Here is a 27132-nt window from a genome sequence, read left to right as displayed (position 1 = left end):
CTGAGAATAACACTGTGGAAATTAATTGAAAAATGCAAATAGGTAAAACGTGTTCGCTGAAGGGACATTAATTTACCATTACGTCAAAGGTAATCAAGTTAAATTTTCACAATGGCAAATGAATTTCATCTCGACGATACTCGGGGCCACCATCAATTTTACAGCTGCGCCCGACGTTTACAATTCGTTTAGATTAATCGTTCCGAAAGTTCTCAGAATTTCAACGCGCGAATTGTACAGTTGGGCTTTTGGCGTACGTACGCGTACATCGAAACCTTTTCTATTCCCAACGGAATATATTTCGAACTAGAAGAAAGAAACCTGTCGTAGCAGTCACTATAATTATATGCACGATAGTGAAATATAACTATATCCGGTTGTATTTTCTAACATGTAACTGTTTGTGCCATAAATAACAGATATGAGATAAGATTTTGATAGACGAAAATCAAGAATTATCAATTTAAAAGCTTCATTAAAAAGTTATTAAAAATTGAAATTAAAAAATTTTAAATCCTCCTGGAAAAATTATTGTCAGTTGCAGGGATCGATTACAGTCATTTCTGGTCATTAGACATACTCCCGAAATCCTACGCAGTTTCGAGAAAAAAATTCATTACGAAAATTTCATGTCTGACCATACCGTTGAGATGTTTCACTGAAATTTCAAGCAAATCTTTAAAACGTCATAACTTCTGAACGGAGTGGCGAATTTCAATTTCTAAAAAAGCAAACTACGCGTATTTTGACGAATAATATGTATAAATTCGAAAAATATTCGAAAAGTTGCCCCTTGACCCCGGAAAATGAGAAAACCCCCCATAAAAATGGTCCAATTTTCAAACGCTCGTAACTCCTAAAATAGTGAATATATTCCAATGAAATTTTTTTCCGAAGCAGAGCCTACGGGTAGCTACAAAAAAGTATTAAACAACTTTTCCTTAGAGCGTCAAACAAATTTATTAAAAATCAAAAAGTCTTATCAAATTGAGCCCAGTTCGCTCTGTTTTTATTTTCTTTCCAGGACACTTATTCCTTGTTATCTTCCTGTTTAACAGCGTGGCTAGAGTACTGTATCCCAAAGGAGCATAGGAATGTTTGTCGATCGAGCATTGTATGGATCTCGGAGAGCCGTAGCCGCGATTGGTCGACGAGCGTTGACTTGATCTAACTCCCACGGGAACGTGGCGATCGGATTTAAGCTCATTGCTTGGAGCTGCTGCTCTGCGTATCCGGGATGATCCTTACGGCCCGGATACTAAGAACATGATCCTCTGTCCATGACCTGTGGGAATTCCACCGAACGAATACAGAATAGGTTCGAACGACCCGGGTGCCGCCAGACTCTGCGGGGGCTAATCCCCCCACTGTTCGCGGGTCTGAATCGAAGGCCCTAGCCACAGTAATGGGTGTTTGGTCGCACCTGCTAACGAACTATCTTACATACAGAGACCGTTGAACCCAGAGTTCATCGTACTGAGGCCTGCAAGATAGATTTAAATCTCTTGTTCGAGGCGAAGTCATCAGGTTTGGGTGATACAAGTATTGTGGACTAATGAAAGTTAGGTGACAAAGACGTTCTCCAGACTTCTTCCGCGATTTCTGGGGTCTTCAGGCAAATATGAACAAGATGTCAACCTACTGAGAGAACACACTCATGATATTCTGATGATTTCATGTTAGTTTAGATAGTACATGCCTAAATGTACACATAGTAGTTCCCAAAGATATATGGCTTGTCGAAGAAGGTGGTTTCAAATCAGTTGAACTTAGAAGATATTGCCAATTATGAGGGTGGGACAAGAGGTTTTTCAGAATGAAAATTTCGACCCATTAGCAACGAATATATTTGAAACTGCAAAAATACAAGATGTCAACCTACTGAGAGAACACACTGATCTATGTATCCTGGTGATTTCACCTTACTTTAGCTAGTGCATGCTTAAATGTACACATAGTATCCTCCAAAGGTATATGGCTTATCGAAGAAGGTGGTTTCAAATCAGTTGAACTTAGAAGATATTGCCAATTATGAGGGTGGGACAAGAAGTTTTTCAGAATGAAAATTTCGACCCATTAGCAACGAATATATTTGAAACTGCAAAAATACAAGATGTCAACCTACTAAGAGAACACACTGATCTATGTATCCTGGTGATTTCACCTTACTTTAGCTAGTGCATGCTTAAATGTACACATAGTATCCTCCAAAGGTATATGGCTTATCGAAGAAGGTGGTTTCAAATCAGTTGAACTTAGAAGATATTGTCAGTTAGGAGGGTGGGACAAGAAGTTTTTCAGAATGAAAATTTCGACCCATTAGCAACGAATATAATTGAAACTGCAAAAATAGATGCAAAATGGCCCCCGGTATGAAATTAGAAAAACGTTCGATCATGGTGAGAAATTGAAATGAAATGTTTAGCCTCGAACAAGGAATATTCGTCGAGCCAATAAGAAAATGACAGGCGAGAGAAACGAAACGAAAAGTTGAGTTGTAGAATCCGCGGGTACGAAATTCAATTTTCATTCCGGCGCGCATATGGAAGTTGAACGTGAATAATTAATGAGGCGTTCGGTTAATGCGGACCGGATTGTAAGCAATTTTCTGTGCCCCAAATAGTAACCAATAATTGATTTACGAGCGACCCAGCAGTTGCGTTGCGTTTTCAGAATAACGCTCTGTATCTCTGTATATATGGTCTAGCGCGGCGAGAAATAATTAAAACTATACTCCGCGCGGCGGGGGCAGAATGGTTCATTCGCTCGTTAATATTTTCTTGTTGCCGTTAGTAAATTATTATAGGCGTCGGTATTTAACCGGTTCGGGTTCGAAACTATTTTATAAACAAACATTTAAATTTACGAAATTAAACGAGTCAGAATTCACAAAGATAAATATTTGATTTCTCGCCTTCAAAGATGCAGGTTGTTCGTATGTATATTCTTCGTTTATAAATTTTGGGCAATTGTTTCAGTTATTGTTCCATTAAAAATACATGAAACGTGAGATCTGATCATAGACAATATTTTAACAATATTTAATTTTACTTTAAGGCTGACAAAATTTTAGCAAACTAAAATAATACTATTTTAAATAACCCAAATTTACGAACGAACTGTGATAAGACAAAGTACAGTTAGCTCCATCTTTATGTTTTTGATTATTGTCCAAAGATTCTTTTTAAAAGTTGGTCACTCAAAATTGAGAATAAAATTCTCACGAAATAGTTTTATAAAAAAAAATTATTGAATAATAGGAAAAAATTAATTTTAAAAAGACAGATTTATGGGGTAGATGGATCGATTTCGATTATGAAAGCAGCCCGAGTCGAGCGTGGACCGTAGAAAAGGGCGAGTGAAAGTGAAAGGAGGACTTTCTCGGTTGCGTCAGTGGTGGGGATGAACACCGGGCATTTAGGCGGTGGACCAGTTCGGTCATATATCGAGCGTTTGTCGTATATGGCCGCACAGGTGCGTGGATACGTTCAACGTGGCGGCATAAAAGGCCAAGGGACACGGGTAGTTCTCTCTTCGATCAATAGCTCGAGGAAGGACCGTGGAGGTTCGACAAGCGAACACCAGTGTCTGGGCATCGATCGTCGCGTGTGCCACTTGTACGAATATGTCCTTATTTTCTCCCTATTCCCTCAGACTGACCACTCCTTACTCCGTATTAGCTCTGTTCCCTATAGTCTTTTGTCTGAGCTAGAACCTGCTGCTAACAACCGTCCATCGATAACTTATAGATTGGTTAATTACATCCACGTTACGTAACCAACAAATGTTTCTATCTAATCCAGATTTACGCATCAAGACACATTAATCTCTTTGTTTTCCAAAGAACATATCTGGATACCAAATTAAAGCTATTTCCTTCGATAAATTACTTTCATTCGCGGGTAATGAAACAACCGTTGTTCGAAATCACCACTTTTAAACTACCGTTTGGAATTAACTTCGTCCAAGTTAACCGGGTTACTGTGTGACAACCTGTAAGAATAACCGGGCCGCGTGGATTATTCTTGCACTCTCGCGTTACTATTTCTATTTCCACGCTGTTCAACGATTTTTCAATTACCTTCCCCATCGACTGCATAGACAGTTTGTTAATTTAACGCGTTCCTTCCCTAGTTTCCTCGATCAGTCGACGCGTTCGTCATTTTTGTCATCGAGAATGTTCAAATCGAATATTTCATTTTCCGTCAGTTTTCTTACGGACTAATTCCTTTCGTGGCCCCCAAAAAAGAGTATATGACGCGTATATAGCAGAAGGCGCAAATGAAATATCCTTGTTTGACACCCACGACAACCTTGTCGCGATCCATCATCGGAAATTTCCTGAAATCGTTCAATCTTCTCCTCGAGCGCGAGAATTATTTTATTCTCGAATTATGTCCACGCGGCGCTGCCGAACAGAGCATGGTTTAATCTCGGTCTACGATCGTGTCGCTACGTTTTATCGTCCTTTCTGCCAACGTAAATGGTGTCCATTCCCTCTCTTTCTTCCTTCCTCCACGTCCATTCTCGCTGCTCGTTGCGACGCGCGCCATTTTGCTGTCAACTTCGCCGATCGCATGCAGAGGACTCGTCGCCATCTTCTTTCACTTACGAGCGCGAAAATTTTCATGTCTCGCCTTAACCAATCCACTGTTCGTTGACAATCACGTGTGTTAGAAGTAATTTTTCGTGACATTTCGATGATATTTTTAATATACAAAACAGTAAAAGTGGAATTTGATTTACGTGTCGAAAGGAAAATCTATGAAATTTTTCTTCCACGCAAGATCATCGAATATCGACGACTCGAAAGTACCGAATTAATTTTTTCGTGAATAAAGTTGCGATTAAAAATAAACGTCGCGGGAGAATTCAATTTTGCTCGATTATCGGGAGCGGTGTAGTTGATAGAATTGCCGCAAGATTAAAGTGTTTCTCGTTACGCCGGGAGACTAATGAAAAATCGGTTCGTTATCGAATATTGCGATACCAAGGATTATCAAACGCGAAAAAGATCAAATAATTTAATTAACGCGTCCTCCTCCAAGTGTTCCACGAACAGCTATATTCCTTCACAATGAATGAAGAAATCCATTTCACGAACGCCTTCATTGTATTAGTAATTATTCGTATACCATTAATGAAGAGAAGATGGTCGAAACTTTTATGCAATAACCTATAAACTCCTTGTGTACCACTGTTCTATTCACAGAACATTTAGATAGTGATAAATATTAATTTTGAAAAAAAGGAAGTTCACCAAAAATTCTTCCTAAAGGTACTTTTAGGTACTTACGTGTTATTTACTTCAATTTTGTATTATTTTAAACTTATTTGGGGTTTCCTTTAGTTTTATTTACAGAACATTTAGATAGTGATAAATATTAATCTTGAAAAAAAGAAAGTTCACCAAAAATTCTTCCTAAAGGTACTTTTAGGTACTTAGGTGTTATTTACTTCAATTTTGTATTATTTTAAATTTATTTGGGGTTTCCTTTAGTTTCATTTACAGAACATTTAGATAGTGATAAACATTAATCTTGAAAAAAAGAAAGTTCACCAAAAATTCTTTCTAAAGGTACTTCTAACTGTTGTTTACTTTAATTTTGTATTATTTTAAACTTATTTGGGATTTTGTTTAGCACCCAACTGGACAAGAAGGTGGCCAAAAATATTTGCTGGCCCACCTCAGTTACTATTGTTATTATCCTTTGAAGAATAGCCGAATCATGGATTTATAGAGTGCGGCCATTGCTGATCGAACACTTACCTCTGTGATTCCCGGTGATCTTATCCCGCAGGATGTTTATCTGATGCACTCGACCGAACTCTTCGAACAGCTTTCTCAGCTCATTTTCATCCATGTCGTGTGGCACCTGGCCAACGAACATTTTTATATTGTCGGGGTCCGGCTGCTCTACATTGTTGTTGTTCTTCATTCTGAAACAGACAGCAAACACTCCATGAAATATCTGCAAAATACGTAGAAATAATTGCAATTTTAGGCTTTTCAATTATATGAAAAGAAAGTAAAACTTGGACGAACTGGACGAAGTAAAAATGAATTAATTGGTGTTGCAAATAAATATTTTCTTCTCTGTCTTAGTTAAGAAAAACTACTATATATTAATTTTCTTTAACGATAAAAAGTTCTTGTACCTCGAATTGTGTGCTCGAAATATTGTCTTTGGTTTGGCTCCGGAATGCCAATTTGAAAATATAATCATTGGCTAGTGTAATCACCCGGTTCACGGCTTTTTCATTAAACGGTATTATCGCCATTACGCGCATTACAGCATCCTTTGGAAAGCATAATACTTATGAAATTGTCGGATTAACAAACACTTTCATTTAGCGAAGTGCACTTGAAATCGGTTTGTACGATATTCGTTTTACGATCTCTGTGCCCCCGCATACGGAGCTTATTACAGAAGCGATAAAATTACTTAAACGTTAAGCGTTTCATTCGACCTGGCGAACCTGAAATAAGAAAAACGGACAAAATTATCCGACACCTACAATGTTCGTAATAACGATTTCAAAACTCTTCGAATATTATTAATTACGAAGATTCCTATATGCGTAGCAATAATTATCGAAAACTAAGAAAACAACTACTTGAAAAACATAGACTGTTCCTATTTTCACTTGTCATCAGACAAAGAAACAACTGCACATTTTTCGAGCGATAATTTCATGTTTTTCAGCCAAAATTCTGGAAGAAAGAACGATTGTTCACAATTTTCTGAATATTCGAGATGTTCCTTTTTTTCGGAATTTGCCATGGAAATAACCGTATATTCAGCCTACTCCTGCGATCATAATCGAATTGACCCTATCGATTATGTAACAAGCATTTTACCCTACTAAAACTAAGAAACAACTACTCGAAAACATAGACTGTTCCTATTTTCACTTGTCATCAGACAAAGAAACAACTGCATATTTTTCGAGCGATAATTTCATGTTTTCCAAGCAGAATTCTGGAAGAAAGGACGATTGTACACAATTTTCTGAATATTCGAGATGTTGCCTTTTTTTGGAATTTGCCATGGAAATAACCGTATATTCAGCCTACTCCTGCGATCATAATCGAATTGACCCCACCCTATCGATTATGTAACAAGCATTTTACCCTACCCATCGAGGGTTGCCATTGAATTTTACGCACGTTGTTCCCATTCTCGTGTCGAGGACGCGGGGACACTTCGTGCTTAAATTTGGGCGTCGCCAAAGACTGCTCGCTTAATTACCCCAAGCGAACATATTTGTTCGCTGGTCCCCCCCTCTAACGCAGACACTTTTAAATCTTATGCACTACTTTCGCTGACAGGCAGCAACCTCGTACGGATTACACGCGTTTGAAATCGTCCATGTGGGGAGACGGTTTGCAGGATCCCTCAATCTCATCCAAACGGATTATCTTGTCCCCCCGTCTGTGCACGTTCCTCATAATTTTCTGCCTGGCGTAACATTGCAGTCGCTTCATTCGAGTTTACCACTACCAGCGGAACCGCCGCGTATCATCCAGAAATGAATTTTTCCCGTTTTTCAACATTCATGCATGCTTCAAGGAAAGCGCACGAAATCAAAGGGCTTTTAAAAAATAATTCTTGTAGGTTCTCGAAGAAGATACGAGCAACGTCCATTTATACGTTTAATACGGTCTTGTAAATTGACTCTATCAACACCTGAAACGTTTGTTTTAATTAACGTTCAATCCTCAGCTTTACAAGCGTACGTGAAAAGACGCACTACGCTTCTGATTTGTCAAAATGGATATTTTTTATTTTCTACCCCCCCCCCCTGGGGGCGACAAATTTTATGTAAGACCCTTGCGTCACGCTATTATTTTCTGCTTAGGTTTCGCGAAATAAGTGTAAATCGGTGCACGACCTAGAATTTATTTTTCGAAATATTTCTGCAATTTGGCCCACGTCCGTGGAACAAACTGCATTCCCGAGCGTTTCAATATTCATATATCGTGGCCATTTTGGCATCGTCATAATATCTTCAATAACAGAAATAAATCGTTCGCGAATTATCGTGAACGAGCTCGTACGAAACAATTTTCAGTAGACTTCTCACACAATTCATTTTAAAATCAGTGACTTGTAATAAAAAATTCTTTATCGTTAATTACATTTATTTTAATCGACTGAAATTTTAAAGGATTCACCGTCGTGTTAATACGAAATTCGCCGCAGTCGATTAGTCGGTCGGGTCGAGTTAAACTCTCCGTGGAGTATTATTTGTACGAACCGGAAGGCATTAGCGTTTTACGGTACAAGGATGCAACGTTTTGTTGCCCCGTAAAATCGTGGTTGCATGAAGTTCGTCGTTAAAACAGTGAGGTGGTGCGCCGATTTGACACTTGCAAACTCTTTCGGAGCTTCGTCTTGTCCCCCCCTCTGTCGTTCGGGGTTGGGGCTTTCTTGTCCCGTTACCAGCCCCGACTATAAATCTCCGAACTTTAAAAGTCATCGTCGGTAGCACGGCATGCAACGGCGGAGGCAAAAGTTCTTCGGCAACTGCGGCTGCTGTGCCATTGCGTTGCAACGTTAAGTGCATAATAATTAATGAGATAAAGTTGGGAACGGCGTTGATAATTTTGTTTCATACTTGTGTGTCCATTATCTGCCATCGTCTGGTATAATGGCCGCAATACCGCGACACCCAAGCGTCAATAATTTTATGTTTTTGGTGGTTTATCGTCGGTGTTGGTGATCGCTCCGCCAACCGTTCCGATCGATGCTCGCGTAATTAACAATTTACCCCTTAAACGGTCTGTTTAGCCATTTTAATAGAATCTATTCCACTCCTTGCACCTTTTTCCGAGAAAGAGTGTCTTTATTATTTTTTTGGAACTGCAACTAAACCTACCGCGATTGGTCAAATGATGAATTTTTTAAATTTCGTTTAGAATTTGTAACACACAATATTATTTCATTTTTCAGGGTCTGATAAGCTTCCCGTAGTAAATAGCAAAGATGAAAGGAGAGAATCTTCAGTGTTCACTGCTTTAGAACAGTCCAACAACGAGTATCAAAAATAGTCAAACTTTGCACACGTACAGTTTCGAAACTACTAGTGTTTTATTAATTATTAAGGCATTGTTAGAAGCGGTAAAGCTTCCTCTTTAAAGTGGTTTTTGGTTTTTGTCAATCGGACTTTCCGTTTGGGAGATATCGTAATTTATGTGAAGGGGCCGCAGTGAAAGTTCATTGACCTCGCGTCAAAAACAACGAAAAGTAAACAAACGCTTGGACTTGAAACTAAAATCGCCATATCTCCGAACTAATTACGCTATCGAGTTGTACGAACGCTCATTTTAAAGGGCATTTCACCCTCTAATGACCATATAAACTATTATAATTTAAGCCGTCTTTTATGTGTATTTTCACATTTACTTTGACGCTGCGTACCCAAACAGGTTTCTCACCTATTCCTGTTGATTATATACGACTGCTGTGCGGTAAAACTGGATTATTCATGAAACAGAATTCGTTTTTAAGAGCGTTTTATCTTCTATTCGATGAAAATTACTAATTTACTAACAATATTCAAAGAATAATGCATGTCTAGAGTAAAAGTGTTGAATATTTTTGTGCAGATTCTTAAAATTCAATGTTTTAAGAAAAACTATGTGACATGAAAGAGGATATCTTACGAATAAACTTCAAAACACAAGTTTCTGTACATATAATGGAAAAATTAGAACCACGTTGCCTCGTAAAAGAGAAAAAGAAGAGTTTAGAAAAAGAAAGTTTAATCAGAATTAAGAATTTACTACGTTCTAAAGAAAGCAGAAATGTTTCTCCAAACATATCTAAGAAAATGATCGCGAGTACCCATGAACGTACAGAGAATTTCATCCTACAAAAGCAAAATCTAGTAAAATACTTCCAGCTCGAAGGTGAAGGGCTCTCGATACCAAGATTCAGACCTCATTTTTCTAACATTAATAAATTACAATGCAAATTAATTGCAAAGGTGACTTGGTTCTTCGATTCAACGCTCATCCCTCTTAAAGCCTGAGCCCCCGCGGTGTGTAATTAGAAAATAAGACCGGTAACTTTTTCCCTCCCCCATTAATTGTTCGCTGCTAACAACATGAAAGCGAGAATCCGACGAGCTGCGTTTCCTAATCGAAATTAATTACAGCTAAAAACGAGAGCGCGCCAAGGGGTGGAGCATTTCATTGAAAAAGAAATTTATCAGCAATTAATCCCGGGCCCCGGTAAATCGCGAGAGGAGTATCGTTTGGTACGCGCGAAGGCCTAGCAAGAGAGATAGCTCTTCCTGCACAACCCTCCTGAGTCGATAGGTATGCGAAACGAAAAAGAATCCGGGAATTTCGCGATACGATAAGGGAAAGTTAGTATTAGCCGGGGGAGGTTTAAAGCGATTTTCCAGCTGACCGGCTCCTCTCATCTTGATCTATAGAGCATACCACGGATGATGGAGTCGGGAAGGAAAGAGCAGCCGTTACAATACCCGGATCCCTTGGGAAACTTCCCCATAGCCTTGGTTATGCTCTTTCGAAATCAAAGAGACGGGAGTAGGTTAACTAATCGGAGACTAGGTTAACTCAATGAGAAGGATAATGCAAGTGAATCGAGCAGTCAGTTAGCAATGGACACTACTGTACGATACATACTTATTACTAGACTGCGAATCTTCATGCAAATTGATATAATAATTCGTACCTTACTTTATTTCTTATATTCTTGCATGTTAACTAAATTCCATAGTTTTTTGAAAATTAAAATTTCCCATAAATGCATAAACATCCGCAGTCTACTTATTACTATTATACTCTTCTCTGGTTCACAATATTCACCAGATATAACGAGCAGGTTGGAGTTGGATTATATGAATGATATTTCAATAAAGATTTGAAACTGGAATAAAATTTTATTCCATGTTACCTCTCCAAGATGAAGAACAAATTGGATGATACTCGCAAATGAGTAACAAGTATTTTCGATAAAGATGTGGCGTTGCTTCCCATGCTCGCCGCTAGAGGGCTCGCGCTCTCACAAGCGCTCGATCGACTTCCCAATATCCCAGTCTAAGGCAGGGACTGCTAGAAAGCCTCACTGACGAGCCCACTAGACTCATCGAAATAAACATTTATTCCAATAAAGTTACCAAATAGTTAAGTAAATGTTCCCTTCAGTTGGTGCATCAACTATTTTTTATTTGTATAATCTACTTGCAAGTAGAATCTCCTAATTTTGACAACCTTCTTACACACTTACAAGCATACTATAATTTTATTTAAAACCATCGATTACAAAATAAAGAATGTTCGAAACTCCCCCAGTCTGGAATATAAGAGGGTTACAGCCAGAGATCCCAGCCTATTCGGCCCGAATAGTCGTCGCCGGTGATCGATAAACAATAACTCTGGAGCAACACGTAACGGGAACGCACTAAATCTGAAATCGTATTCAAGACGCATAGCGACAACAAATTACGACCCGCGCCGATACCGTCTCGACAATAATGGCTCGTATACGTTCCCGACGTAGCAAAACGCTCAATTATCAGGCCACAATGGAGATTACAGCCCGAGTGAATGTACATGCATCGTGATCCTTATCTTATCGGTAACAGCGAACGTTGCTGGTTCCACCTACGAGGTCGAAGGTCGAGACGCGAAAGATAGAATCCTCGAGAACACAGCGGAGGTAGGAAATAAAAAGGGAATGGCGGCTTGGTCCAATAGACGAGCCCCGTCAAAGGGGCGCATTTACGTCTCTATCCCCGGCAACTTCCTTTTCTATTTGTCGGTTACTTCTCTCTTTCATCTTTACCTGACAAGCCAGTCTCGCATCGACACTCGTTTTATGTTTGTGGGACAAACCATTCGGCACAAAGGGGAATATCCAAGCAACGAGACACAAAATCGCAATTAGACATTCACACCGAGACCACAACGATCTCCATTGATCTTTTAATACCATAGATCAGACACGTCCTTCTATTTTTTTTGTCTAATTAAATATTTAAGAGAATATTCAGCACGTTTAAATCAATTCTTGATTGAACGTGTAAACGAAGAAATCACGGTTTCTAGACGATCGATTCGGAATGGAAACGGTGGATGGTCGAATCGTGGCTCGAGCAATATGTTTGCCCTCGCTGTGCAGCGATTCCCGTAAACACGTGGCAATTTACGTTCTGCCCCGTCATCTTAAGAGTAATTGCATCAGATTCCCGATAATTAGTATCGACGCGCTGTCATCAATCACCGAAGAAAGTCGGGTCGACGTCCAATTCACCGACACATGCGACCTTTGACGACGCGACGGTCATGTATATGTATAGGTTAGTTAGGAACAAACGGCATGTCGCGTAATCTTGGCACTCGTGCGAGACAATGGTATTTCGGGTCGAGTCAGCACCAGAGAGAGCCTCCTCGGGGACGTAAGAGATAATGCGTAATTTAGGGCGATTCCGATGGGCTGACGCGACTCTAAATAATACGTTCAAAGCCGGACAATAGGGCCACGATAGGCGCAACACGCGTGATCGTTCCGAATTTATCTTCAGGATTCATCTAACGTGAAAGATTGATGCAATTTTGCTGCCAGTGTCGTACAGGACGCGGCCAATGGACGAGCGTAATTGACCATGGACAATACACATTCGGGAACGCGAAAACAACCGACACTTCACATATACCCAAATAAATTAATTTTCAATTAAATAAACAATTTATAGTCCAGTTTTATCGTACATCGATTAATCGATATAATAAGCATAGAAGACGGCATAAATTATAATAGTTTATATGGACATTGGTTAGAGGGTGAAATTCCCTTTAAAATGAGCGTTTGTACAAGTCGATAGCGTGATTAGTTCCGGAGATATGGCGATTTTAGTTTCAAGTCCAAGCGTTTGTTTACTTTTCGTTGTTTATGACGCGAGGTCAATGAACTTTCACTGCGGCGCCTTCACATAAATTGCAATATCTCCCAAACGGAAAGTCCGATTGACAAAAACCAAAAACCACTTTAAAGAGGAAGCTTTACCGCTTCTAACAGTGCCTCAATAATTAGTAAAACACCAGTAGTTTCGGAACTGTACGTGTGTAAAGTTCGACTATTTTTGATACTCGTTGATGGACTGTTCTAAGGCAGTGAACACCGAAGATTCTCTCCTTTCATCTTTGCTATTTACTACGGAAGTTAATTAGGATTCGATACCAAATTTTGCCCGATTTTTTACAAATATAAATCGTTCAAAAGGTCGTTGAAACAGAATACAATTGTTAGAGCAATATAAGCAGCTAAAAGATAGCAGAACGGCGTGAAGTTAAACGTATCCATACCATGCGCTCTGCTACTGTTTCTGGTAATATATGTGGTGATTTCGTGAAGTTACCTGTTCCAACGAACAATAGTCTCCGGGAGTTTCGTTTCATGGGTTTGGAGGTCCGCCACTTTTGAAACTTTACCAATATTTTAAAGGTCGTAGGGTGAATTGTCTCACGAGTTTCCTAGAACGGCTCTCTAATGTCCCTCGCCTGCGAACAATTCACCTGCCCCGAGGATCTAGTATATCAAGGTCTTCTCAAACATTTTACCCATGAGTCTTCTTCCACTATAGCCATTCCTGGAAATTGCTTCCCTGATTTTCACAAATCCGCCAGATATATTTCTTTCAAGCTCCACGTTTCACTTTTCAATTTTTCCAATGATTATAAAAGTGATAAAAATTAATATAATACCTTATCAATGCTTGTCAATTGGAGAACCAAAATGAATAAGCACATGGTCGATAGAAGCTTGCTATTACTCACAATAATTATTTCAGTCTTTATAAATTGCTACGATTTACATCGAAGCTAGGAAAATCTTACATGAAAATTAATTAAACCGTCAAAAATATTTTTGTATAAAAAGAGGTTTAAGGTGAGGACAGCAATAAGGGATTGCGTATTATTCCCCTAAAGTAAAATTTACGTATCTTTTTGGGAACCTCAGCACTCTCCCGCGAGACAGACCGAAGAACTATGAAAGTTTGATTAAGTTTGAGCCAACTTCAGACCAAGCAAGCATATCCGTCGCGTTAAATAAAACCTCCCCTAACCTCGTTCTTGTATCGTTCATTCTGAATTTGTATTATCAAATATAAATTAAATAATTTAAATAGCAAATATATTGCTAGAGAGAACGTAAACACGTACTGCAATAATGTCGATAGATGGCTTCGCTAAAACTGCTTTGCGTTTCCGCTTTTTACAGATCCGCGACATTTTTTGTATTTGTCAATATTACGGGCGTAAACAATTCGCGCACGTTCAATTAGTGCACGAGGCAATATTACTGATCGACGTTTACGCCCCCGGACATTAATTTGCTGATTGTTGTCACGCATACGAGGAGCAGGCTGTTAAGTCGCAGACAAACATTTCGACCAAAGAACGTATAAACGAGACTTTTTATTTCGCCAGTCGCGGCAATTTGATTGTTCGACGTTCGCAAACATATTCGACGCTAATTACGACCGATGCCATTAACGTGCGCGTCGTATTAGCGAAATAAAAGGCGACTTCTCGCTTCGCTCGCCCCTTTTGGGGACACGTGCAGCATCACGAGTTGCGTAAGTACACGGTAGGTCCTCTTGCACGGTTAATTTCCACGTTATCGAGTTGTTCTTCGATCGACGACAGAGACTCTCGACCGTAACAATGATAATATTATCAACGAAGTTTGTAAAAATTCAGCTTAATCGTTGGTTAAAGCAGTCTGCACGCGAAGGATCCGTGCTCGAATCCCGGCGCGGCAATCCAATCAGTTGATTCTCTTTCCCCACAAATTGGCTGCGTGTACGGGAAAAGTGAGAACGAGGAAAGACGGGAAAGTTAGCAACGGGTGGAAACTCGGGGGAAAAAGCGACAAGGACGAAGAAATCGAGGAATTCATCGACTAACCGTTGCAACGGCGACACGCAAAAGCCCTCTGACTCGCCGCCGCGATGTAACCTAATGCAACCGGCGACAAGGATCTTTCGAGGCCCCCCTGTGAAGACACCGACTGCACATGCAAGAATGTTTGTTCGCAAAGAGAGAAGCGTTTCGCATGCATCGTTGGGCATCACGTGGAATGGACACTGCGAGAGGATATGAGGAAAGCGGTCCGAGGAGGGCGGTCGGGAGACACCGTAATCGAGTTTATCGGGCAGACTAATTAGAGAGCGAGGATACGGGAATAGACCCCGGGGGAGACACCGAAGGACAGAGCGCCTACGCTTCAACGTTCACGTCCTTACAGCGTCCTAATTGGCACGACCGTTCTGAGTGTGCGTAATCAGTTCTCCGTCTGTTTCTCTCGCCCTCCGATGCACAATTCGTTATTAACCACCCAGGAAAATCTGTGAACCGATCTCGGACGATTCTCGCGAAATAAGTGCCGTGAATCGTCACCCTTGGATCAGTAACGAGAGGGAGGCAGGTCGAAACAAAAATTTCTGGGCATTTCGTGGTCTCAGTTGAGTTTTATATTTATCTCTATGCTTCTTCATAATTACTAATACGAAATATGCAATTGAATTTAATTTTGAATAGCTATCAAGTCCACACATTCTCTCCAATGCTGATTTTTCTCTCCCCTTCCGGTGTTTTGTATTCCTCCATATTTTTAGATACCTTCTTTATTTTAGATATCCCAGGAATAGTTTGTCGGGAAGTGGAGAAAGCTGGTACAACACTCGGTTATCCGAATAACTATAATAGAAGGTGGACAAATTTTTCGGCGAAAAAAAAATTTCAAATCATTCTGGAAAAATTATTTTCGATTGCAGGGGTCAATTACGATCATTTTTGGTGAATAGACATACCCCCGAATTCCTACGCACTTTCGAGAAAAAAATTCTTTACCGAAAATACAATGACTGACCAAACTCTGAGCAATTCCCCTGAAATTTTTAAAAATATATCAAATCGTTCTGGAAAAATTATTTTCAGTTGCGGGGGTTAATTACAGTCATTTTTGGTGAATAGACATACCCCCGAATTCCTACGCATGTTTGAGAAAAAAATTCTTTACCGAAAGTTTGACCAATGTCTGAGCAGTTCCCCTGAAATTTTTCGGCGACAAAAAAAAAATTTCGAATCGTTCTGGAAAAATTATTTTCAATTGCAGGGATCGATTACAACCATTTTTAGTCATTACACATACTCCCGTAATCCTACCCATTTACGAGAAAAAAATTCCTTACTAAAAATCTAATCCAATCTAATCTAATGGTTCCCCTAAATTTCATCCGAATCTTTAAAATGCAATAACTTCTGAACGGATTGGGCGATTTTCATGTTTCAAACGGCAAACAACGCGTATTTTAGCAAAGAATATATAGAAATTCTAAAAATATACGAAATGTTCCTCCTTGACCCCGGAAAATGAGAAAAACACTATAAAAATGGTCCAGTTTTCAAACGCTGATAATTCCTACAATAGTGAATATATTTTAATGAAATTTTTTTCTGAAGTAGTGCTCATAGGTACCTACAAAAAAGTATTAGACCACATTTCCGTACAGTGCCAAACAGACCTATTAAAAATCAAAAACTCATTTTTAAGAAAAGTAGGTGTCAAAATTTTTCGCCGAAAATGAAAAATTTCAAATCGTTCTAAAAAAATTATTGTCGACTGCAGGGGTCAATTGCAATCATTTTTGGTGAATAGTCATACCCCCGAAATCCCACGCATTTTCGAGAAAAAAATTCAGAATGAGCGGAAGTTTAAACATTAATAATTTTTTAACAAAGCCTCCATCAATAAATTAGTCTTCTTAATTTTCGTCTTATTTTGGCCTCTAGAATCTCCCATTAAAGTTTTTCCCAGGGGTTGTCGAACACTCTATATTTAATATGTTTTAATCGTAAATACAACGATCGAACAAGCGCTGGAAAAAGTTCGCAAATTTACGTTTTTCCACCCCCGTAGACCGAATCGGAAATGCCTCTATTATTTACGGCGTTGCAACGTGTAACAAAAGCGGCGCAAAAAGTTGTTCCACAATATCGAAATACAAATCGATACGCAAAACAAACGAAACTTGAAGTTTTCAGCTTTTTCGCTGGCGCCGTCCGGAGTTTCGCGATTATTTTTCAAAAGGATTAATTACGATAGAAGTTTCCCGATTGGATTAAACGCGCGTCCTAATACCGCATCCTGGAAACAACTTGGTCCAACGAACAGGTTAAGATTTAATCTGGAGAGTACCGGGTAACGCGACTTACTCGATAATTCCCAACAAAGGGATAAAGCTGAACCACCCTCGGGGTAGGTCAAAGAAGCCGTAGTAGGGTTCATAATGTCTCGGGGAGCGATTCGTCTCTTACGACTAGACGCCCTGGCGTTTCATAGTCCCGTAAGAGCCAAAGAGTGACGACCATTGCCAATTTTTCGTCTCTTTTTAATCGGGTAGCAAAACGGCGTCGATGGCCTGTGTGACGCTTTCATCGCGACTTGGAACGAACGAAACAAGTATCGATGGTGCTCGTTGCGTGGTGTCTGTCTCTCTTGGTCCACGCTGATCGATTCTCGAATAAACAAATGGAGGCAAAGAAGGCAAGCGGGCCGCCGGGACTTCAGCTTTGTTGTCTTGCCTCTGACGCGTCTTGTTTCTGACAGTGCTCGACCTACATGCTTCAAATATACGGCGACTGGGGGCTCTCGAACGCTTAAATCATGATTTTTGGCACGTCAAGACGTGTATGATATGTCTACAACAAGGAAGGAGTTCCAAGATTGGATCAGTAATGTTAGATAATAAGCTACAATATATTCTATATTCGACGTATGGAAAGAGAAGAAGATTTAAAGATGATTTAATACAGAATCAACTTGTTTAAGAAAGATATAACATATAGCGGAAATGAATCCAGAATGATTTGAAACTTTTCATTTTCACAGAAAAATTCCTGCATATACTCGAATTTTTTTCTCGAAAATGGTTAGGATTTCGGGGGTATGTCTATTCACTAAAAATGATAGGAATTAACACCAGCAACCGAAAATAATTTTTTCAAAACGATTTGAAATATTGTTTTTTGCGAAAAATTTAGACACCTACCCGAATTTTTTTCTCGAAAGTGGGTCGGATTTCGGGGGTATGTCTATTCACAAAAAATGACTGTAATTGACCTCTTCAACCGGAAATAATTTTTTCAGAACGATTTGAAATTTTTCATTTTCGGCGAAAAATTTAGGCACCTACTTTTCTTAAAAATGAGTTTTTGATTTTTAATACATCTGTTTGGCACTGTACGGAAATGTTGTCTAATACTTTTTTGTAGGTACCAATAAGCACTATATCAGAAAAAAATTTCATTGAAATATATTCACTATCGTAGGAGTTATGGCAGTTGGAAAATTGGACCATTTTTATAGTGTTTTTCTCATTTTCCGGGGTCAAGGAGCAACATTTCGTATATTTTTAGAATTTCTATATATTCTTTGCTAAAATACGCGTTGTTTGCCGTTTGAAACATGAAAATCGCCCAATCCGTTCAGAAGTTATTGCATTTTAAAGATTCGGATGGAATTTAGGGGAACCATTAGATTAGATTAGATTAGATTTTTAGTAAGGAATTTTTTTCTCGGAAATGCGTAAGAATTCGGGAGTATGTGTAATGACTAAAAATGGTTGTAATCGATCCCTGCAACTGAAAATAATTTTTCCAGAACGATTTGAAATTTTTCATTTTCGTCGAAAAATTTAGACACATACCCGAATTTTTTTCTCGAAAGTGGGTAGGATTTGGGGGGTATGTCTATTCACCAAAAATGATTGCAATGGACCCGTGCAAGTAAAAATAATTTTTCCAGAACGATTTGAAATTTTCTAATTTCGTCGAAAAATTTGTAAATTTTCCTGAATTTTTTTCTCAAAAGTGCGTAAGATTTCGAGGGTGTGTCTATTCGCCAAAAATGATTGTAATTGACCCCTCCAAGTAAAAATAATTTTTCCAGAACGATTTGAAATTTTCATTTTAATTTTTTAATAACTTTATAACGAAGCCTCAGCCAAGAAGTTGATATTCTTGATTTACGACTTATTTTGGACTCTAGAATCTCCCACTAAACGAACACCTTGTATATAGAACATTCGATCTACTCGCTTGCTCATTAATTCTACGCTTTCGCGTCAGTTTTGCGATCGTTTCGAGGTTGCAAAGCGTGATATGAAATTTGAGGCTTGTAAAATAGGGAGAAGAGACTACCACAATTAAATTTCAAGTCTCAAGATTGATATTTACGCAATAGTTTTTCAATGTATTTATCTTAAACGGTATTTCGAATATACTCTAATTCGCGGTGGTTCGATGGGCGACATTTATGTTGATTTCGTGGCACGTTTCCAGATCTCCTTATTCTTCTTTAACCCGTAGAATGTCATCGGTAAAACGGGATTGAAAAGAACGGAAGATGGCAGGAGTCAAGGAGGGACAAAATATCGTCGCTTTTGGAATTTAACGAGGGACAAAGGTATCGCTCGACCTCCAACGTCCCGATGGGAAGTACTGGAGGTTGAAGCACCCTCAAACGAGTCCGTCAATTTCCGTGCTCGTTAGGTGGGTATTTATTCTCGCTTCTCCTACCCGTCATGCACCTTATGCCATACCCTTTTTACCTTGCCTCGCCGATGGATTTTAATTATTTTTTCACCCCTGTCGCCTATGGGCTTCCATAACGCTCGCGACGCATCCAACGGCTCGATTAAATTTAAAAGCCAAAACAGCCAGACGAACATTCAAGACTCCGAGCGCTAACGGTCGGCCAGAAATCTCGTTATACCATTGTCGGATGATTGCACGTTTACCATTAGTCTGTTTACCTTTCATTATCGCGGAGGAAAACCCCGATGTTAATGTTAAGAGCCATCGATCAGACGCGATGAAACATCCACCGATCGATCAGCCAACGACTCCTAAGAAGCCAGGGTATGATGGAGGGTGCCGGATGACGCACACTTTCCACGATGGAAGACAACATTCCCTTGGAGTTTTAGCGTTTAGACATTTTTAAAATGTGGGGCCAATACAGTACCAGTCTCTTAACTTGCTTATTTCAATTAATTCTTCAAGCATTTCTCCCAGTATTGGTGCAACCAAACCTGACGAAGTCTACCAATATACCGGAATAAATCAATTTGCAAACGATTATGTAGCACACGTAGAAGTCTCCTATCATCACGATCCTACGAGATCCTGTTTCAAAGCCTCAAGAATCTCAACTGCAAACAGCGTTCTGCTCCAGGATTGTTACCCCTGCACATCGATTGGATAAATAGCAGCTGCGAAAACAAACAGACGAATGATTTTATGATGAAATTTTTCACACACGCGGCTAGACACGCAAACCGTAACACAGACGAAAACACAGGGGCGAATCTATCTATCGAGTGGTTGTTTCCACATGGTTTAGAAACAAACGAATATTTCTCTAGCGGATAGAGCTGTGATCGGTTGCGCGAACGATTCGACAACTGTTCGGCCCGCGATACGGCAGCGTATACACGATCAAGATGAATAAAGATTACCAGATACGCGATAGGGAGGGAGAGTGGATTGGACGGACCGTTTCCTAGAATTTTTTTTAACGAAATCTCTGTGCAAACCGTTTAACTCGAACGGCTATTTTTATTCGGAATATCGTACTATCTAGCATCACGCTTCTCTCGATTAAATTAACAATCAACTTTATTAATATTCATGGGTTCTTTGACATTGACAATGAGAACACGGGAGCAATGAAATTTATTTTAATACGAAAAGAAATTTTGTTATCGTCGTTTTAACGGAAATATAGGCTTTGTAACGCGTTTTAGGTGTTTGGTGAAGATATAATTCTTTTTTTGGAGTTAAAAAAATTTTCTTAGTAGACCCCTAGATAATAGGATTTGAATTGTTAAATAATATTTAATGAAAACTACTTTTTGTGTTCAGGTTCGTGCAATTTTAGGGACGAGGATAAGTTTTTGATAGTTTTTTCTTTAATGTTACGAAAGTCGACATTTTTTTTTCCCTCCCCCAGCCGTCACCAGTGTGTAACAATCGTAGAGTTGCGTCGGTCTATAAACTCGACCCAATTCTATCGCTGGTAAAACAGCAAACTTGCGAGCCCGTCGAGTTTGCCGATGGTAAACCGTTGCCTTTCCTACTTCAATCTGTTCGTTTCCCGCGGTCATCCTTCTTGTTTCTGCAACCTGCTCTGTTTGTTCCTTGTTGGTCCCCTTTCTTCCTCGCTTTACCCTACCCGGGAGTAACCGCCCTCGCTTAAACGATTAACTCGAGTTTTGAGTGTTTGGAATGCCGAATGGGTAAACTGCACGTACGCAAGTGGATGAACGATGCAAGCCTCTTTATATTCGAAAATGATTCGAACGAAAACGCTGTCAGCTTGAGGTTATCAGCCTTTAAAAACCATCAGAATTCTTCGAAAACTTCCTTACAGGGGCCCCGAGCTCAGAGTCACAGAATTCGTTAATATTATGCAGTAATAACACTAGGCTAACAAGGAACCATCGCAAATGGTCCATCTTCGATTTTGATGAAACTTTGTATGCTTATAAAGCAGCCAAAAACAGTCGACACATATTTTTTTTTAGCTATGGTAACTCGAGTTTGAGGGGTGAAACCATCCCTTGAAGTTTTGGTTCGACACGGATTCGGACGAAAACGCTGTCAGCTTGAGTTATCAGCCTCCAATAACCATCAGAATTCTTCGAAAACATTCTTACAGGGGCCCCGAGCTCAAAATCACAGAATTCGTTAATATTATGCACTAATAATACTAGGTTAATAAGGAACCCTCGTGAATGATCCGTCTTCGATTTTGATGAAACTTTGTATGCTTATAAAGCAGTCAAAAACAGTCGACACGTATTTTTTTTTAGCTATGGAAACTCGAGTTTGAGGGGTGAAACCATCCCTTGTAGTTTTGGTTCGACACGGATTCGAGCGAAAACGCTGTCAGCTTGAGTTATCAGTCTTGAAAAACCATCAGAATTCTTCGAAAACATTCTTACAGGGGCTCCGAGCTCAAAATCAGAGAATTCGTTAATATTATGCACTAATAATACTAGGTTAATAAGGAACCCTCGTGAATGATCCGTCTTCGATTTTGATGAAACTTTGTATGCTTATAAAGCAGTCAAAAACAGTGGGCACGTATTTTTTTTTAGTAGTGATAACTCGAGTTTGAGGGGTGAAACCATCCCTTGAAGTTTTTGCTCCAAACGGATTCGGACGAAAACGCTTGTCAGCTTGAGTTATCAGCCACCAATAACCATCAGAATTCTTCGAAAATATTCTTACAGGACCCCGTCGTACTCAGAGTCACAGAACTCGTTAATATTATGTACTAACAACACTAGGCTGACAAGGAACCATCGTGAACGATTCGTCTTCGATTTTGATGAAACTTTGTATGCTTATAAAGCAGCCAAAAACAGTCGACACGTATTTTTTTTTAATAGCGATAACTCGAGTTTAAGGGGTGAAACCACCCCTTGAAGTTTTAGCTCCAAACGGCTATCTCCAAAAGCGGGAAGGCATACGAAAAAATTATTATTATAGGCGAGGTTAATGGTTTTTTATATACAATAACATGGTGTTAACAAATTTAACAAAATACAATTTGTTTATGATAAAAAAAAATTTATTAACTTAATTTTTCGTTTTACTGAAATTTTCGCAATGACAAAAAATGACGAGCATTTTATTCCAAATCGTATTTTGTTAAATTTTTTGACACCATGTTGTTATTCATTATAATTTTTTCGTATGTCTTTCCATGTTCGAGATAGTCGTTTGGAGCCAACACTTCAAGGGGTGGTTTCACCCTTTAAACTCGAGTTATCGCGGCTAAAAAAAAATACGTGTCGACTATTTTTGGCTGCTTTACAAGTGTACGAAGTTTCATTAAAATCGAAGCCGGACCAAAAGTTAATTTTGAAGATCAGATGTTAATATTTCGTCACGCGATATTAATATGACACTTGTTTGTCGTGGAAACTAGACGTTACCGTAAACACGTATTTTCGTTACAAATTGTGATTTATCTAATGTCTTTCGAACGATCGAACCTTTCTTGGTTGCACATGGGTTTTTTCCCCCATTACGTCCGTTCGAATATCTGTTACTAACGAGCGAACCGAGAGACTGCTTCTTTTGAAAAACAACGACCGATAACGACTCAATAAAGAAGTTACGTATCACGACGAGGGGAAAGAAACCGAACGAATTAATGGATCCAGTTTTCAGGTGCTCGCACTCGTTGCCCCGGTTAATTTCTTCGATCCTTGTTACTCGACATCGTGCACTGAGATCTCGAAGATGAGAAAGTTCAAGTCAAAAATTAGAATACTGCAGAAGTTCAGGGGAAAATTACATCTTCGAATATCTGTTTCACTTACTTGCACCTTTCTACTTTGTACAATCGATTTCTTGGCATGAACTTACCTGCAACACAAGAAAACGTATTTATTAGAGAATTAATACAGAAATACTTAAAAATTTTGTAAGACAATATTAATACAGATAAACGAGAGAACTGTGTGTATTTAAAAACGATTTTACAGATATATTTCGAGACAAATACTGCAACTGATTCAAAGTACATGACGCCATCTTGAATCGAAGAATATTTCATCGAAATCCTCAATTAAAAATTTTGTAAGTCAACATTAATACAGATAAACGAGAGAACTGTGTGTATTTAAAAACGATTTTACAAATATATTTCGAGACAAATACTGCAACTGTTTCAAAGTACTTGACGCCATCTTGAATCGAAGAATATTTCATCGCGAGAACATTTCCTCTTGACTGTTTCTTCTGAATGAAGGAGAAATCTTCTTTTTTTATTAATCAAGTGATCCAGGGTCTAGACATTGCATTGTATATTTCCAAAACAAAATGGAAGATCGCCAAGAATAAAATGGAACTCGATGGAGAAAATTCGTAAGATTTATGGACTCAAAATAGTCGTAATGTTATAAGACGAACGTCTCAAATCCTAGAAACGATTGGTTCCCCGGTCCCCGAGTATTAAGACGTTGTTTATAGTGATTAATATCGCGAGTATGCGAAACTTTCGCGAAGAATTCGTGCACGCTTTCGCATGCTCTGCATTCACGCGGACACGTGCGCGCGTCCGCAGGAAATGCAGACGTGCCTGATCGACACAGAGAAATGCACTTGCATGCTGATCGCACTCGGAATAGTTCTAAGGAATTAGGGCAACTCCCTTACGCACATACGGTGTCTGGAATTGACGTGAACGTGTTTCTCGAGGGGGGATGCTCGAGCAGGCTTTGCTACCTATTCCCAGATTAGCGCCTTTTGGTCCTTCTCACAAGGAATTACGGTTCACGGTGAGGCTGGAATTAGTTCGTGACACTAATTCCCAAATTAACACTATCGTTTTGGAATAAAATAGGTAAACAAGGCAAAATATCGCAAGTTTCTGTATTGACAACGATGGAGAATCTGTAACGTTTGAAATTTGTTTCGCCTAAACCGATAAGGCAGCTCGTAGCCTTTCAAGTTTGATAGAACAAAGCTGATATTTCACGTGCACCGCCATAATACTTTCCTCAAGGGAGACTCGAGACAGCTATAACAGGATTTATTTTCAGACCTGCTATTACTATTATGGTACAAATCCGTACGAATACGTAGAGAAGCGCCATTTATCCAACGGAACCGACGTTACTAACGAACCATCAGCGAGCTATTTCCTTTTTTCTTCGACGAAAAATAAACTCGTTCCTCCATTACTTTCGCGATTCTTCCTCGCGATGGTCCTTAAATACAACTTCGTTTACTTTTTAACCGCTCTCCGGATGCTCCGCGCCCCCCCTATTTACGGTCGTTTGTTACACGGTTATGAACATCGGCGCGGGGGAATAAACAATTTCATGGTTAAATAAATTAAATCAACGGGGAACGTTTCCCGCGAATCTGACGTTAAAAACGCGGATCGCGGAATTTCCCTTTCGCTCGAGGCATTCGCATATAGAGGGTGTATTAACGAAATTAAATTCTTGTACCGGAAATTGCGTTATAAACGAAAAAAAAAAGAGAAAAATCTACTCAACTATACGGCGCCGTATTTCACCGTGCGTAGGCATAAACGCAGAGAAAATATTTCATATATTCTACGGGGATACAAAGTCGGGTTAATTAGGGGTGGAATTGCGCAAGTTGGTTTTAATCTTCAGGCAGACGTTTTCGCTAAATATTATATCGATTGTACAATAACGAGCATTTCAGTAACTATTTTAATAAGCACTAACTTTTCAAAATTATTTAATCCACTGGTTGAGACTAATAGTTTACGTCAAACTGGGAACGATAAGGTAAATCAGGGTATAAAAATAAAATTTGATTATACATTGATTGTTGTTCGTGTCTGGGGCTTCTAGGCAGAAAGATAAATCGTTTATTTGGTCTCCGTGACGGTTTACACCGCGAAAGGCAGCGAATTCTTTCGCGTAATAAATATGCAGGACACGCGGGCCAAAGCATGTTTCGGATGTGACATCTGCTTTTGAATCAAGTGTTCTCCGTCGCGCCGTATGGAAACGCTTTTCCCAGTTTCCGTTCCCTTTCCACCGACATTCTTCCCTGCAAGTCCCTCTCACCCTCCCATACATGATACATGAAGCACACAGCGCCGGGCATCCGATGGCATGACACTCTCCCAACCACTGTCCCGTGAAATCATGCCTCATGATCCTGTGATCCCCCTGACTACCATTCTCTTTCCTTCGTCACCCTCCTCTGTCGCCCTCTTGATTTCCGCCCGTGACGCGCGTCTTTTGCCAACCACCCGTCATTCGCGTTATTTACCGACCGCCACCCCTTATTTCGCTTTGTAAATAGACACACGGTTCACGGTATCACATGCACTCCCGTTCCGATTTTATTGCTTCTTTCGCATTCGAATTAAAAGGGAACTGTTTCGATTTTAATGGAACTTCGTTCCTCGCAAAACAGACGAATTTAACACTTTCGCTGCCACGTGACCCACATATGGGTCACAGAACTTTTAAATGTTAAAGAAAATCAATTTTAATAGGCTTCGTAAATTTCAATGAGGTTAGAAAAGTAACTGGTACGACAATTTTTAAGTTGTGCAGTTTACAATTGCCTAAAATCAGAGTTTTGGTCTAATTTTACGATTTTAGACTGGCAGTCAACGTGTTAATAGAGAAATCGATATCCAAAGTTTCACTCTCCAAATTCTGACTAAAGATTGATTGGAACTTCAACGGGAATTGTATTTATCGTAAATTTTTATCGTAGTAATAACAACTGAATTTACAGTGATACAAGTAACAACGAACAAAAATATTCCCCTTACTTTTCCCTCATATTTTTCTTACGAAAACGAGTACGTTGATTGAACCAATGGCGCGATATTTTTGGAATAGTAAATTTTGAAGAATTTCTGACCGGTGGACTCGACAGAACCACCCCCTACACGTTGACTGTGACGGTGGTCACCGGTGACCGGCACTTTACCATTCAGTGAGCCCCAAACTATTATTTTCTCGACAAAAATTTCTAAATAATTTTATTTGAAATACTTTACACGGGATATATAGTAAATTTTGAAGAATTTCTGACCGGTGGACTCGACAGAACCACCTCTAACACGTTGACTGTGATGGTGGTCACCGGTGACCGGCACTTTACCATTCAGTGAGCCCCAAACTATTATTTTCTCGACAAAAACTTCTAAATAATTTTTTTTGAAATACTTTACACGGGATAAATAGTAAATTTTGTAGAATTTCTGACCGGGGGACTCGACAGGACCACCTCTAACACGTTGATTGTGATGGTGGTCACCGGTGACCGGCACTTTACCATTCAGTGAGCCCCAAACTATTATTTTCTCGACAAAAATTTCTAAATAATTTTATTTGAAATACTTTACACGGGATATATAGTAAATTTTGAAGAATTTCTGACCGGTGGACTCGACAGAACCACATCTAACACGTTGTCTGTGATGGTGGTCACCGGTGACCGACACTTTACCATACAGTGAGCCCCAAACTATTTTTTTCTCGACAAAAATTTCTAAATAATTATTT

General features: G+C 39.4%; 1 protein-coding gene across 5 annotated transcripts in view; it reads right to left on the bottom strand.

Annotated features, from left to right (window-relative positions):
- The window catches only part of LOC122399634 (CUGBP Elav-like family member 2), a 502219-nt gene that overhangs the window by 203249 nt on the left and 271838 nt on the right, over positions 1-27132 (bottom strand). For all 5 annotated transcript variants that reach the window (XM_043400456.1, XM_043400458.1, XM_043400459.1 and 2 more), the window contains exon 3: positions 5771-5940. In XM_043400456.1, coding sequence (XP_043256391.1) covers positions 5771-5940 — 170 coding nt within the window. The remainder of the gene's footprint in view (positions 1-5770; positions 5941-27132) is intronic.

The sequence above is a fragment of the Colletes gigas genome, unplaced genomic scaffold (assembly GCF_013123115.1).
Source record: "Colletes gigas isolate AHSC1104 unplaced genomic scaffold, ASM1312311v1 Colletes_gigas_Sc00014, whole genome shotgun sequence".
Classification (NCBI taxonomy): domain Eukaryota; kingdom Metazoa; phylum Arthropoda; class Insecta; order Hymenoptera; family Colletidae; genus Colletes; species Colletes gigas.
This window is presented reverse-complemented; position numbering and strand designations above follow the sequence as displayed.